The 15,573-nt window shown below is 54.0% G+C and overlaps 1 protein-coding gene across 1 annotated transcript; it reads left to right on the top strand.

Moving 5' to 3' along the window:
* Positions 1 to 6,575: 6,575 nt before the first annotated feature.
* On the top strand, positions 6,576 to 9,745 carry GAL3ST3 (galactose-3-O-sulfotransferase 3). Its single transcript, XM_021685265.1, has 2 exons — positions 6,576 to 6,700; positions 8,575 to 9,745. The coding sequence occupies exons 1-2, from the start codon at positions 6,576 to 6,578 to the stop codon at positions 9,743 to 9,745; spliced, it is 1,296 nt and encodes a 431-aa protein (XP_021540940.1).
* Positions 9,746 to 15,573: the final 5,828 nt, after the last annotated feature.

Consider the following 15,573-nt stretch of genomic DNA (forward strand, 5'->3'; position numbering starts at 1 on the left):
CGTTCGCATTGAGGCCCAGCCCCTGCGGATCTCCAAGGGTCCCCCGGCGGCCTGGCAGCGAGGCCTTCTGGGAGTTGTAGTACGCAGGTCCGGTTCTCCGCGGGTTCGACTCCGTGAGGACTGTGCCCGACTGAAGCACCGGGAACACTGGGAGCGGGAGCGGGGGCGGGGCTGCGGGGAAAGATGGTCCCTCCCGAAAGGCGTGCTTTCCGCCTCTGACCTGCCGGGGCGCAGATCTCCAGCCTTCCGACCCGACTTCCAGCTCAGGCGTTAGAGGCCGGGACGCTTACGTTCCTCAGGGAGTCCTGAAGGACTCATTCCGCCAGCGGCCGCGCATTGCGGGCGCCAAGCGGGAGGTTGCAGCCGATGCCTGTGATAAAACAGTATCTGATTGTCTGCCCGCCCACCCCCTGCCCACGCATGGATGAATGGGCTGAAAGAGGATCGGAGCCGGAGAGGAGCGGGCTGAGCTCCAGCTGCCGACCTGGGGGAAGGGCCACACTTAAGCCCCTTTTTCACCTATCAGGCCGGCTCAAGTGTCTCCACTAGGCTTTCTCCCGCTTTCCTTTCCTTCCGTGGAGCTCCCATAACACGTACAAACATCTACCATTTGTTTAAAGTCTTTCTTGCTCCTTTGCCCCACCTCCTCCCCAAGAACGTGAGCAGAGACCTGGTCTTTTTACTGTCTGGCAGCACCTGGCGTTCAAGTGGCGCTCAGTAATGATTAATGGGGGGGAAAACACACAAACAAACGAAACGGTCTTGCGGGCGACAGGATTTGCATCTTTTTTAGTCTCGAAAATGAGCTCAAGACTTTTTCTCCCCTCGTCCCCACCAGCGTACTGGCGGAGTCGACGCTGCCTCCCTTGCCCCACCACCACCACCAGCAGCCGCCTGTGCGCCTGAGGGAGGGATGAGCAGATGCCCCCTGCCTGTCCAGCTTCCACCTCTCCCTATCCTGACCCGTCAATTCCGTGTCTCTCCCCACCTCCGCCACTAGCTCTGAGATCCCCTTCCCATTCCAGCCCTGCCCTCTCACTGACAGGCTCACTGCGTGTGTGTGTGTGTGTGTGTGTGTGTGTGTGTGTGTGTGTGTAGTGTGAGAGAGCTGGTAAAGTCTCATTTTCCCCACACACCCACACCCTTCCTATCTTCTTTAGAGCATGCTCCATTTCACTGACTGCCTCCCAAAGAGAAGTAGCTGAGAGCAGGGGAAAAAACAATGGGGTGCCAGGTTTAGGAGAAACAGAAAAGGACTGTGCCAGGAAGGTTGCTCACAATCTAGCCCTAGCTAGGAAATTCTCTTTCCTCCTGCCCAAGACTGGATCCTTCCTCTTTCCATCACCACCACCATCCCAGGCTCCAGATACTCCCAAAGGAGTGGCCAAACCCAGAAAGGACAGAAGAAATAACAGTGGTGCTCTCCCCTCCAGCTTGTCAGCACACACAGGAAGAACCATTCCTGACCCAAAGGAAGCACCTTTCTGCTCCCTGTAACTGGAGAGCTGCTGGCAGGGCATCTGAGGCTGCAGGGCCGTAGGCATGTGTATGTGCTGGGGAAGGTGATAGGGGTCGCTGAGGCAAGATAAACTAAAGTCTGATGGGTGAGGAGGTAATGTAGCTAGGGCCAGAAAGGGACAAGTGCGGCCTCATCATAAGAGCCCTGGGACCCAGGCAGGGCAGGACCTCCCATTGTGCAGAGGGGAAACAGGGGCAGAGAGAAGTTGACATTCCCAAGAGGCGAAACTGGGACCACAAGCAGTTCTCCTGACTCCAAGTCCCCATTCCATTCTACCTCTTAACAAGGATCCTCACACAATAGCTACCTGTGTGGGGCTAAAATGGAATCCAATCCCCTCCAGTCCTGGTTTGGGCGGCTGTCCCAGCTCCTTGCCATACTAGGCCAAAAGGGGAGGAGAAAGCAGGGGTCCGTGAGAACCAATGAACTACATGTGGGGCTGTTGGTGTCTGGCATTATTTTGGGAGGTACTGCTACCCAGCTCCCAGGGGGTAGGAGCTAAGGCCTAAGAAGGCAGAAAATTCAGGACCACCCCCCCCCCAACACACACACACAGACACAACTCCATGGGAGTTTACACAGAGCCTTCCCATGTATCATCTCTGCAGTCTTGAGCAGCTCCAAGAACAGCTCGCTATTGGAGAGCTGAAAGTATCCAGGCCCAGGGAATTGGCTCTTGACGCTCGGACTTAAGTTCAACAAGGGTTGAACTTGGGTTCTCTGATTCCCAATACAAAGTGCTAAAGCTCTGGTCAGGAGTGAGTGGGTCTGGAGTCCAGCTGGAGAGTAGGAGTGGGTCAGCAGCAGGGGCTGGAAGGAAAGGGTCCCCAGGAGTGCGAGGGCAGATGGGACCAGATCTCAGGCTGGAGCTGTGCTTCTCTACTGGAGGTGGACAGAGGAGAAGGAGAGGAGGGAGGAAGCATGTGGGTGCTTGTAGAGGTACCTGTGTCTCTAACTCCCCCAGGACCCACCAGCCCAAGGTTGGCCTGTGGAGCCCAGAATGCCCAGCAATGCCAGAGTATCCAGATACCTTCTGGGCCTCAGTTTCCCCTTCTGTGGAGTGAGAGCAAGGAGCTGACGACATTGGTGTCCAGTCTCTGCAAGGTTGCCGGACGATGCCCGCATCCGAAGACACCACCCGGAGATTGTCCCTGGGCAGCCCGAGAGTCAGAGCTGCCCCCTCCCCTTCCCCTCCCCCTCCACGGCACTGCTGCCGGGCCCCCGCCCCCGCCCCGCCTCCGGTGTGCGATGGGGGGCGGGCGGCGGGCAGAGCGGAGAGGATCGGAGCCGCCACCTGATCCCATCCAGGCGCGGAGAGGCGAGCGAACCGGCACTCGGCGCTCAGGGCCCCCGGCGCCCTCCGATCCGCATTGGATTTCGGGACAAGGGTTGGGAGATAGCGGCGACCACCCCCCACCCGGGTCGGAGGCAGAGCCCGCGGCGTGAGTACTGACTGCAGTGGCCGGCCTGGGTCTGGGGGACGGAGGTGGACCGGACCGGGACTGAGATCGGAGATCGAGGGTGGGCGAGAGAGTGTCGTGGGGGCCTAGTGCCTGGAGAGCATTGGCCGGGCGGGGGAGGGGGGAACGTTCTGCCCCCTGGAGAGCGAGGGAGGCCCGGGGTGACAGGGGGAATCTGGCTTATCCCCTATGGTGAGCAGATCTTGGTGACGGGATCTCTAGGGTAGGTGGGGATGAAATTGAAGGAATGGGGGCTGGAGGGGCGGTAGTGATGGAGAGAGGAGGATGAAGGGAATTCGGAGACAGGGATGACGTGGGGGTGGATGGCAGGGAGAGGGGGCTGGGGGGACCTGGCAGCAGGCTGGGAGGAAAAAGGAAGAAAAAGAGAGAGGTGGAAAGATACATGATCTCCTGCGCCACTTACTTGCAACCCCCTGAGCCCTTGGCCCCTTCCTTTCTAGTGCCCTGGGCAGTTTCCCTCCCTACTCATTGGGCTGTGCCATCCTCAAGGATGGAGTCTCCAGGTCATCCAATGGTCAGGTCCGGTGGTCCAGGCCAGGACACCCTCCTCCTCTAAAAGCACCTATATTGGCCCTAGGGCTGGGATGGAGAGAGAAAAGGGCTCATTTGGGAGTGGGTGGGTGTCCAGGCCAGTTTTCAAAGCTCTGGCTAGCTAGACCATTTTTTTTCTTTGGTTCCCTGGAGAAAGGAAAGCAATTTGCAAAACCAGGCAGCAGCCTGAGGTAAATTGTTCTGACTAAAATTAGCACTGATATTCTGATGAGGCTGGGCATCCTGACCTGTCTGGGACAGCTGAGGAAAACTCTCTCCATGGAGAAGAGACAGGGGAAGCAGGGGAGTAGTTTGAAGCATGCGATCGGCCGGAGCCAGGGGGCCAGGAGACCACCACCCACCCCACGGCATCCTAGAGATGACAGAGGTTAAATCCAGCCCCAGCCAGCCCCGTTCCCCAGATGCCAGTGCTCGGACTCCAGCTCCAGAGGAGCCATCATGGAGAGAACTTGCCAAGGGAAGGGAGGCCTCCTCCAGTGTCCAAGCAGCACCCTCTCTCAAGACCTGGAATGTTTAGCCTGGCTGAGTGCCCACCCAGAGGAGACAAGGTTACTGTTTTCAAATACCTGAAGGTCTGTCATGGAGAAAAATGACCCGTGTGGTCTAGGAGTGCAGCACTAGCAATCGTGTGGAGTGGAAGGTGCAAGGGGACAAGCTGAGGAGGGCACTAAGGGCGGCAGGCTGATCCCAGCTGTGCCAGACACAACTTTTGAACAGCTTGAGGCTGCTCAGAAATGGACCAGGCTGTATCTGAAGGTGGTGAGCATCCCGTCACCGATGGTGGCCAAGCAGAAACTGGTGCCCACCTCGGGGAGGGCTGGTGTCCAGGGAGTTCTTGTGCTGATGATTCCCTATTCCAAGGGGGCCTCAGACTGGAGTCTGGCTGGCCGGGTCCCCAGAGCTAAGACATGGAGGGGAGTGGGATGGAGAGGACCACCAAGCACTCTGTCGTCCTTCTCTATGCAGCCTGGTTGAAGCATTCTCCAAGCAAAGTCCCAGTGTAGCTCCCTCCAGGCTTGACCTCCTTGGGTGACCCAGAGTCCACTGAAAATAGGGTAGTTTTAGCGAGTTTAGCACAGATGAGAATAGGTTGCCCACCCCCACTCTGCCCCCTTGAAAACTCCCATCTTGTCACCAAATCCTCAAGGCAGGATGAGTGGCAGAAGCCACAGGCTCGGACTTCCTCTTGTAGGCTTCCTTGCTCAGGCAAAGCCAGCCCTTCTCTGCCCCTATCAATTCTTGAAAACACAGCAGGGCCTTAGGCTTTCTCTGCTATGCCCTTGGTTAACCCTCTGTGGCTGTACCCTTTACCTCCCTCGGCTCCAGGCAGATTAAGTTTGTCTGCAGGCTGGTGGAGGAAACCAGGTGATGGGGCCTGGAGAGAAAGGAAAGGCATAACCAGGACATCTTTCTACCCAAACAGGTTTAAATGTAATCCAGGATTAATGAGGGGCCGGGGGAGGTAGCGGTAAAGAAGAGGGACTGGAAACCCAGCTTCAAGCCCCAGGGGAAAGTGATGGTCAAAAGTTTTTACATTACCTCATCCCTCCTGGGACCCAGGTGTCCTAGTTCCAAGTATGTGCAAATGCCCACAGGGTTCCAGGCTCCCTCTCCCCTTTCAAGACATGTGTATGTGAGGCTGAAGCTGAACCCAGACCTGGAGACCGAGGCCTCTGAGACAGGGACCCTACAACAGTGGAGAGACAGACATTGCTGCTGAAACTGACTTTCCATTAGCACTGCCAAAGGCCAGGCTGCCCTTGAGCCAAGGCATTCACATGGGGACAGGTGACTGGCCGGAAAGCAGGCCCTTCCTCTGCCTCTCACTCCTGCCACTCACCTGGGATGGAGGCCCACCTTCTCCTGGAGAATCTCCGCAGAACAACAAGCAGGAGCACCTCTGTATTCACCACACCCCCACCCCTCTCCCAGGCTGCCATGTCCCCGCCTTGGCCAGGCACCTCTCACTGCAGAGTCAGCTGATGGGGCGGCCAGGGTTTCAGGTGTCTGAGGATGAAATCCAGATAGGGTTCTGGGATTTCAAGTCCTTCCTTTCTTTCCCTCATGGATTTATTGGTCTTGGGCCCTCAGGGCAGGTCCCCAGCTAGGAAGGCTCAGGGCTCAGAAGCATGCAGAACTGCCAGAGTCCAGAGCAGGGATGGGGAAATCAGTTCTCTGTGGAAGAAGCACACATAACGTCTAGGGGGATGGGCTTTGAAACCAGAAAGAGCAGGTCTGAATCCTGATTCTGCCAACAGCTGTGTGACCACAGGACAAGTAGCACCATCACTTAGAGCCTCAGTTTCCTTGTCTGCAAAATGGGGAATAATACCTATGTTAGGGTGTGGTGGGCATTAAATGAAATTAAGTATGTAACAGTATAGTACGTGTTGTAAGCCTGCAGTATTGATCCCTTGCCCAAGTCAAGAGATTCGAGAAGCTATAGGTCTGGTTAGTGGTTTCTGAGGAGCTCAGTCTCTGGGGAGTCAAGACCAACTCTTGGCTGAAGCAGTCAGGCAAGGAGTCCTGGAGGAGGGATACCTTGAACTGAGACTTCTGTGCTTTAAGCCAAGCCCTGGTGCTAAGGTAAGTCTACTGGGGAGACAGATACAAATGACCACAAGACAAAGACTAATTAAGGGTCAGGGAGAGAAGCCAAGACAGGGCTCAAGAGAGGAGTAGCTACAGCTTGAAGGGCTGGCCACACCCCAGAGCCTGTAATTCCATCCAAGACTAAGTTATCTGGAGCCGTGTGGAGATAGGGTCTTGGTAATGGGAGGTAGGAACCCGATCTTCTCTGGCTTCTCTGCTCACCCCACCCTTTGGAGCTCTCCTTTGCAGCAGTCCTGCTGGGGCCCACAGCCCATCTCCTCTGCCTGCTGCAAACCTGTTTGCCTCCTCCTTCTGCCAGGCCTCTCAGGAATACTGGCCCTGCTACCAGAGCCCCAGGAGCCCCCATGAGTGTCGGCGAAGGGAGTCCTGGATAGCGAGGCCCCGGCTGGTCCAGGGGTGGGTACCACATCATGCCACCCATCCTCCAGCACGTGCAGCAGGCCACCAAGATGATGAGCCGAAGGAAAATCCTGCTGCTGGTGCTAGGGTGCAGCACCTTAAGCCTCCTCATCCACCAGGGGGCACAGCTCAGCTGGTAAGGGGGCAGGGCCTCAGTGTGGGGGCGGGACCCAGGCGAGTTGCATTCTTGCCGGGTTGGCAACAGAACTGGGAGCTCTCCTTCCCATTCCTTCTATCTGCCAGGAGAGTCTGTCTTCTGCTGGGTTTTGCTCCTTCCCCCTATTCTTAAAAGTGCTTTCTATACATTCTCTTTAGATCCACACAACCTCCCTGGGCAGGGACTGGTCTTCATTGAAAGGTTGCTTGAAGGCACAGAGTTAGTCAGTGGCTAAACTGGGATTCTAATCCAGTCCAAGTCCTTCCCACAGCATTCTGAGTGCCTCCCCCAAAGCACTGCAAACTTCTCATTGCCTCTGCTGTGCTAGGCAAATGCCCTCACTTCTCTGAGCCTGTTTCCTCATCTATAGAATGGGAATGATGGTATGTGTGACCCAGTCAGCCATCCTGATACAGGATACCATGTGACAACTAATAGGAGCCCTTGCCCTACTCCCGGCTATGTGAACCCAACAAATCCCTGCACCCTTCAGGACCTCAGCTTCCCATTTCCTACATTATCTGCCCATGAGAATGGTGTGAATGGGCTCAGTTCTCCTTGTCGGAGGATTTGCTGGTCTTTAGGAGGGGCATCTGGGTAGATATAACCCTGAGCCCAAACCAGCCACAGATAGGAAATCTCAGTGGTGGTCTCAAAGGTGCTTAGAGTAGTCCTCATTACATGATGCTTAGGACAGAAAAGAAATGAGAGTAACTCAAAGTCTGAAGGGAATTTACAGGTCATCTGTAATCCCCAACACCTTTGTTTCAGGAACAAGGAAACAGAAATGAAAGCTTCATGAAGGCTAGGACTATTCTCTGCTTTTTATACTAGCAAAATTCTTGAGCCTAGAACAGTGCCTGGCACATAATAGATGCTCAAAAAAAAAATTGTTGACTGAACGAACGAAGCTCCAGGGAACTTAACAGAATCGTATAACAAATAGATTGCCTCAAAGCCCATGCCACTCATCGACAAGATGAGGAGCCAGAGAAAGAGGAAAAATGAGAAAGAAGACAGAGAACAAGAGAATATAGTGACTTTATCTGAGTTGCCAGAAAACGTAAATGATTCTTCTCCTGGTCTTCAGTTTCTATAGGTGTAGAGTAGACTTTCTCAAGGATCTCCAAGGGCCTCTGTCCTTATAATAGTTATCTATTTCTGTGTGGCCAAATTACCTCAAAACTTAGCACGTGAACACATCAAACATTTATTATCTTGCTTCTGTGGGTCAGGCATCCATGTGTGGCTTAGCTGGGTACCTCTGGCTCAAGGTCACAGGGAGTTGCAATCAAGCTGGCTGCTGAAGATGCAGTCTCATCTGAAGGTCTGACTGGAAGTGCTCCCCTTCCACGCTCATTCATGTGGTTGCTGGCAGCATTCAGTTCTTCAAGCAGGCAGACAGACTGAGGGCCCAGTACCTCCTGGACTGTTGCCACCTGGTACTTCCCCATAAGGGCTGCTCACAGTATGGCAGCTTGCTTCTCCCTGCCTGAGTTATCCTAGAGAGAGAGGGAGAGACACCAAGATAGAAGCCATAGTCTTTTTATAATGTAATCTCAAGAGTGACATCCCCTCGTTTCTCCCTATTCTATTCCCTAACGGCATCAATAAGTCCTGCTGATACTCACGGGGAGGGAAATACACAAGAGAGTGAATACCCAGAGGCCAGCAGGGATCACTGGGGGTCCTCTTAGAGGCTGCCTGCCATACCCCTCTACGGGTCCATGGGTATAGCCCAGGATGGGCCGTTCTGTGCCCGTCTTACCGTCCACGGGGAGGGGCAGGGGTCGAGACGCACCCCTCTCACACTTCCTTCCCCCTGCAAACTCCCCCCACCCCGGACTTGGCAGGTACCCCAAGCTGTTTCCTCTGAGCTGCCCGCCTCTGCGGGACTCACCGCCCCGCCCCAAGCACATGACTGTGGCCTTCCTGAAGACGCACAAGACTGCAGGCACCACCGTCCAGAACATCCTGTTCCGCTTCGCCGAGCGCCACAACCTGACGGTGGCCCTGCCGCACCCGAGCTGCGAGCACCAGTTCTGCTACCCACGCAACTTCTCGGCACACTTCGTGCACCCAGCCACGCGGCCACCACACATGCTAGCCAGCCACCTGCGCTTCGACCGCGCGGAACTCGAGCGCCTCATGCCACCCGGCACCGTCTATGTCACCATCCTGCGCGAGCCGGCCGCCATGTTCGAGTCGCTCTTCAGCTACTACAACCAGTACTGCCCGGCCTTTCGGCGCGTGCCCAACGCGTCGCTCGAGGCCTTCCTGCGCGCGCCCGAGGCCTACTACCGCGCCGGGGAGCACTTCGCCATGTTCGCGCACAACACGCTGGCCTACGACCTGGGCGGCGACAACGAGCGCAGCCCGCGTGACGACGCCGCCTACCTGGCGGGCCTCATCCGCCAGGTGGAGGAGGTCTTCTCGCTCGTCATGATCGCCGAATACTTCGACGAGTCGCTGGTGCTGCTGCGGCGCCTGCTGGCCTGGGACCTGGACGACGTGCTCTACGCCAAGCTCAACGCGCGCGCCGCCAGCTCGCGCCTCGCCGCCATCCCCGCGGCGCTGGCGCGGGCCGCGCGCGCCTGGAACGCGCTCGACGCGGGCCTCTACGACCACTTCAACGCCACGTTCTGGCGCCGCGTGGCGAGCGCCGGCCGTGCCTGCGTGGAGCGCGAGGCGCGTGAGCTGCGCGAGGCCCGGGAGCGCCTGCTGCGGCGTTGCTTCGGCGAGGAGCCGGTGCTGCGGCCCGCCGCGCAGATCCGCACCAAGCAGCTGCAGCCATGGCAGCCCAGCCGCAAGGTGGACATCATGGGCTACGACCTGCCCAGCGGCGGCGCCGGGCCAGCCACCGAGGCCTGCCTCAAGCTGGCCATGCCCGAGGTGCAGTACTCGAGCTACCTGCTGCGCAAGCAAAAGCGCCGGGGCGGCGTGCGGGCTCGGCCTGAACCGGTCCTGGACAATCCTCCGCCCCGGCCCATCCGGGCGCTGCCCCGCGGCCCCCAGGGCCACTGAGCTCTGAAGTGTCTGGGTCCTACCCTGCCCACCGGGAGTCCTGCCTGGGAACTGCCCCCAGCTCCCACCTCGTCAGGGCCCCTTCTGCTCAGTTCTTGGGGCCGCATCTCCCAATCTGAGCCTGCCTCCCTAGGGTGAGTTGAACCCCGCCTTCGTGGAGGGTGCTGATAGGCCCGATCAAGCCCCGGGCCACCCTTGTCTCCTTCCTGACTGGTTGGTGACCTTAACAAGAGGTCTGAGGCCTGTCCGGAACTGCCCACCCTGCCTTTTTCTGTGGGTTGAGCCACCCACCTGTCTTTTCCAAGTGGGTGAGCCCAGGCCTCACGCAGAAGGGGGCTGAGCCCTGGGAAAGGCTGCTTTGCCTGTCAGCTTCCCCGGGGCTCTGGCTCTTCCCCCCAGGGGCCAGAGACCCCCACACCGTCTGTCTTCCAGGTTCCACCCTCCCCACAGACCTAAGCTGCTCCCAGACTCCCAGAACCAAGAGTTCTTGGGTTGGGCTTTTTGTTTGGTTGGTTTTTCTTTTTTTTTTTTAATAAAATATCTTTAAAAGGCACAGGTTGTATGTCAGTCATTGAAAGCCAGATTTCCCATGTTTGAGGATGAGGTGGACACCCAAAAATAGCAGCTGTGACTGTCACCGTGAGGAAGAGGGCCCAGGCTCAATCAGGCTCTTCCACCACCCTTCCCAGAGGCTCGCAACCCTCATCAACCCCCCCTTGACTGACTGGGCTCACCGACACAGACTGGCCACCTCAGCTCCACTATTTTCCTTTGAGAAAAGCTAAATCATGCCTTTTTATTCAATTCAGCCCCACTTACTGAGCATCATCTCTAACTTGGGGACGTAGGTAAGCAAGGCAGATAAGGCTCATGGGGCTTGTGGGGAGCACAGGGAGACATTGGAACTGGAGCAGGACCTATAAACTGAAGGGAGGACCAGAGCTGTTATATATTATATATATATATATATATATATATATATATATATATATATACATATATAAAATATATAACAACCACTCAGGCTGAGCAGAGGTTGGATGGAGGATCATACCCAGTAAGGAGGTGTTCAAATCCCCTTCCCCCTTCTGAGTCACCAACTTCACCACTGGCCCTCCCCACAAGAAGACATCCCGACACAGATGAGGACCATTCCCTGACCCCAGCGTTCCTGAGCACAGCAGGACATCCAACAGTTACAAATGAAACTCCCTTAAGACCAGCAGAGAAGGGGCGCCTGGGTGGCTCAGTCGTTAAGCGTCTGCCTTCGGCTCAGGTCATGCTCCCAGGGTCCTGGGATCGAGCCCCACATTGGGCTCCCTGCTCCGCGGGAAGACTGCTTCTCCCTCTCCCACTCCCCCCGCTTGTGTTCCTGCTCTCGCTATCTCTCTCTCTCTGTCAAATAAATAAATAAAATCTTTAAAAAAAAAAAAAAGACCAGCAGAGAATCAGGACTGTTTCTGTTACTTTCCTCAGAGCTATGTTGACATATCTGGACAAGTAATAAAAATAATAGCTAACATGGTCTGCTGCGTGCCAGCCACTGTTTAAGGGCTTTACACACATTAACTTACGAGATGGGCACCATCTAGGGGTGATGGAATTGAAACTTGGAGAGATTAAGTGACACTCGGGGTCCCACAGCTAGGACTTGAATCCAGACTGTGTAGCTTCAGAGTCTGTGCTCCCTAAGTGCCATTACACTGTCATTTGAATAAAGACGTTCCCGTGCCCTAGGCTAGGCGGACTCCCGGGACTTTCCCAAAAAAATGTAAAGTGAAGAAACCAAGACATTGCTATCAGCTCCTCTTTATTTTATTTTTCACAGAGACAATCTTTCACCTGTTTGGGTGATAGAGATTTCAATGGTTAGTTGACAGTTTGGATGACAATCTCTGGGCTTGAAAAGAGGCTATTTTTATAGCACCCCACTTTTACCAGTAGAGCTCTGGAAAAGGCAAAAGGCAATAATTAGAGACGCACAAAGTCATAATTAGGTTTCTGGTGTTAAGCAGCAGTAAAGAATTGTACTAGACTCAAAGTCGTCTATCCAAAGAAAAGCATGCTCTGGCCCCCTGGCCAACAGGTGTCTGTCTGCCATTGCCCTCCTCCGGCCCTAGCCTCTGGTCATACCTTTGCCAAGAATATCCTTCACCTTGTCCTGGGTTCTCCTGGAAAACTCAGACTTGCCTTTAAGATCTGCCTTGATAGACCTCTCCTGCCTTCCCAGCCCCTAAGGCTGGTGGGTTTTCTTTTATGAACTTGGCCCCACTTCAGCAGAGAGCACAATTCTGGACTCAGAAAAATCTGGATTCAAGAATTAACTGGAATCATCTGGAATCATCAGGCCCTGGGAGAGGGTTTCTCTTCAGAAGCAAAGGCAGACCCTAAGTAGGCACCAAATCAAATATTAGCCTTCAGTGACTAAGCAAGGAGGGGAGGTGGGCTCCTGGACTCCTTGGTCCAAACACCTGCAGCTTCAGCTACAGGAAAACAGGTTCTAGCTTCTGGGTCCCCAGTGTCTTGCAAAGAGGCTTCTTCCAACACCCATGTGGTGCTGTCCACTCTGTGCCCACTCTACTCGTTTCCAGAGCTAGGCAGTGGGTGGAATGTGGTCGCTCCCTCAAAGAGCTCACAATAAAGTCTGGGACAGATGTGGAAGCAGTTACCTGGGTGACAATGACTTAATGGAAGCAATTACTTGCCTCCGTGCTTTGGAGTTCAAACCATGACTCTGCCACCTACTGGGTACATGAACCTGGTCTTAGCCTTTGAGCCTCACTTTCCTCACCTATGAAAATGAACCATTCCTAAAACAAACAAACAAAACAGCAAAAAAAGTTAACCATTTCTGTCCTGAGCTTTGTGAATAGTATTTGAGATAAAGCACCTGGCACAGTGCCCAGCACGTGGAAATGTTCCCTAAGTAGCAGGTCTGGTGTCATCAGGGCTCCTCCAGGACAGACACCCTTCATGTTGTAGGTGTTACAGGTTGGCACATCTATTCCGTGGGTTTACCAGCAGATAGAAGAAAGCATTTTGAGGTAAGGGTGCTTTTTTCTACCTTGCTCAAAGGCACTGTATGGGCAAGCAGCAGCCTTGATGGTTTGATTATAGAAAGATGGGCAAAGTGGCTCCTGGGCCATCTGGAGAAGCTCCCTGGGGAAGGGATGTCCCAGCTGAGAACTGGGACAGAGGAGAGTGCTCCAGACAGAGAGACCCATGCATGCGCTGCAGGTGAGAAAGCTGGGACCTCTGCGAGCCAGGGAGTGCTGGGCTACCCAGATGGGGAAACCACATCAGCACCAGCTAAGAAAGACCTTGAATGTCCCGCTTGGAAGTTCGGATCATCCTATGTGGGACGCTGGAGTGAATGGAATGGCTATGATGACTGTCAGGGAAGGCCAGGCTGTCCCCACAGCAGAGGGGTCATGATCTCTCACCATCTGCAGCCCCTTCCTGGCTGGCGCAGCAGCACACCAGGTGGGGACCTCTGTTGTAGATGAAGAGGAGTCACTGAAGCAGGCCAGGGAAGGGTCTTCAGTTGCAAATGCTACTGGGAGAAGGCACAAGGATAAGAACAGTGACACCAGCTGATGTCTCCTGAGCACTTACGATGGGCTGGGTGCCTTTCTCTGTGCCTGTGTATTTTCACTCACTTGATTCTTCCACCACCCCTGTGAAGGAGGTATTATTCTTTATCCCCCTTTCACAGAAGAGGAAACTGAGGTACAAAAAGGTGTGGTGCCCAGGCTCACCGGGCTGGGAGAGGCTGAGCCAGGACAGAACCCAGAGTGCTCAGACTCCCAAGCCCCAGTCCCTGTCATTGGAATCTATTGTTCCACCCCATCAAACTCAGGAGTCCGAATAGGCTCTGTTAAAGAGCCTCCTTACAGAAGCCTCCAGAGAGTAGGGTTGAGTGGGAGAGAGGAGTAGAGAGCCCACACACTCTGGGTGCCTGAGGTGAAGCTGGCGATCCACCAACATGATTGGGCAGCTTCTCAGGCTGTGCCAGGGGAGTGAAGAGGGACGCAGGGCAGGAGCCCCTGAGGAGCAGGGCAGCCCCTGGGGGCATCCAGCTGAGGGGAAGGGAGAAGGGGAGGCAATGAGGGGAGGTGAGAGTGGCAGCCCCTTTCTCAATCTCAGAGACCTGAGATTAGCTCCTCGGACCCAGAAGGGCTGCAGGAATCTGAGGGCCCTGGCTAACCATGCCCTTTCCTCTCCAAAAGATCCCCCTGCACCCTCCGGTGGGCAGAGGACAGGACAGGACTCTCCACTCCCATACAAATCTCATAGGATTTTCACAACACTCAGGCAACAGGGAAGCAGGACTCAGCCTAACACCCCATTACAGATGGGAAGGCTGAGTCCCACAGAGGGGATGTGGCTTCCAGCGTGGCCAAGAGCCAGGGCAGAGACAGGAGTGGGGACCCTCCCATGAGCTGGAGCCACAAGAGGCAGGATCCTGGGTCCTCTATCCCAACTTTGTTTCCAACCTAGAGCTCCCCTCCTGGGCGTTCCCCAGACTCATCAAACCCATTATGTTCAAAACCAGACATCTCACCTTTTGCTCAAACCAGCTTCTCCGGTACACTCAGTTTCAGGGACTGGCAACCCATTCAAGCAGATGCTCAAGCCCAACCTTGGTGTCTCCTTAACGCCTCCCTCACCCTTTTCCCAGCAACACCTGTCACCATATCCTATAGATTCTGACTCCTGAATAGATGGCATCTACCCACATCTCCTTCCCTACAACACCTGTGTTGGTCCAAGCCATCAGTTTCTCTATGGTTACTTCAATGACCATACTTAACTTACCTACTTACCTCGGACTCCCCATGGCAAACACAGTCTCCTCTCTGTATCCAGAGTGATCCTTCTTAAAGCAGCCTGATCTTATCATTCCTTTGTTTGAAACACTGTCCCCCGCTTACCAGCCCACAAGACCTGGCCTAGTCTGATCCCCGCCCTCCAAAACAACTTTTCAGCTACATCTCCCATTGCTTCTCTACCCCCATCATGTTCCAGCCACACTGGATTTTACACACCATTCCCTGAATGCAATGGTATGCCAAGTCTGGCTCTTACTGGCTCTTGAAAGCTGAATTTTGCCAGCCAGTTGTTGAACACAAGACAATTATATTAAAAATTAATATTAAATTATTAAATTCTATAGACATCAAATAAAGTATATTACGAGCAAAGTTAATAAATACTGACAACTCATTACTTTCCAATTAGTTTACTAGATTTTACTATTGTTTATGCTCTTAAGGTTATTTATGTCTATTCTATCTGCCTGGTGGAAATCCTGTAGAATGATGTGCTACTTCCTGCACATTTTTTCCAAATGTTACATTAGTAGCATGAAATCAGCCAGGGTGGGAATAATTATACCACAAATCAACAAACAGTATAAATCAAATCGATTTATTGTTTTGTTGATCATCTAGATCAGGGTTCAACAAACTACAAGCCAAATCTGGCCCACCACCTGATTTTGTAAACAAAGTTTTATTGGAACACAGCTACATTCATTCATTCACTTATTATTCTGTGGCTGTTTTTGCACAACAATAGCAGAGTTGTGTGGTGCCTATAGGCCTATATGGCCCCCAAAGTCTAAGACGTCTACTCCTTTGTCCTTCATGGAAACAGTTTGTTACTCGTTAACAAAACCCAAAATATACAGCCAATATTCACATCAGAGCTATACATGAAGAGATAGCATTAAACATTTACCAGCACACCGCTGCCTAAACCTGGGCCCATTCATACCTCCATTCTTTGCACATGATCTTCCTTTTGCCCACAATGCCTTTTCTCTT

Source organism: Neomonachus schauinslandi, chromosome 11 (genome assembly GCF_002201575.2).
Source record: "Neomonachus schauinslandi chromosome 11, ASM220157v2, whole genome shotgun sequence".
NCBI classification, from domain to species: Eukaryota; Metazoa; Chordata; class Mammalia; order Carnivora; family Phocidae; genus Neomonachus; species Neomonachus schauinslandi.

Bases quoted from the DNA above. Each gene is read 5' to 3' on its own strand.
- GAL3ST3 (XM_021685265.1), top strand. From the start codon at position 6,576: ATGCCACCCATCCTCCAGCACGTGCAGCAGGCCACCAAGATGATGAGC. The intron at 6,701-8,574 runs GTAAGGGGGCAG...CGGACTTGGCAG, and splicing joins CAGGGGGCACAGCTCAGCTG to GTACCCCAAGCTGTTTCCTC.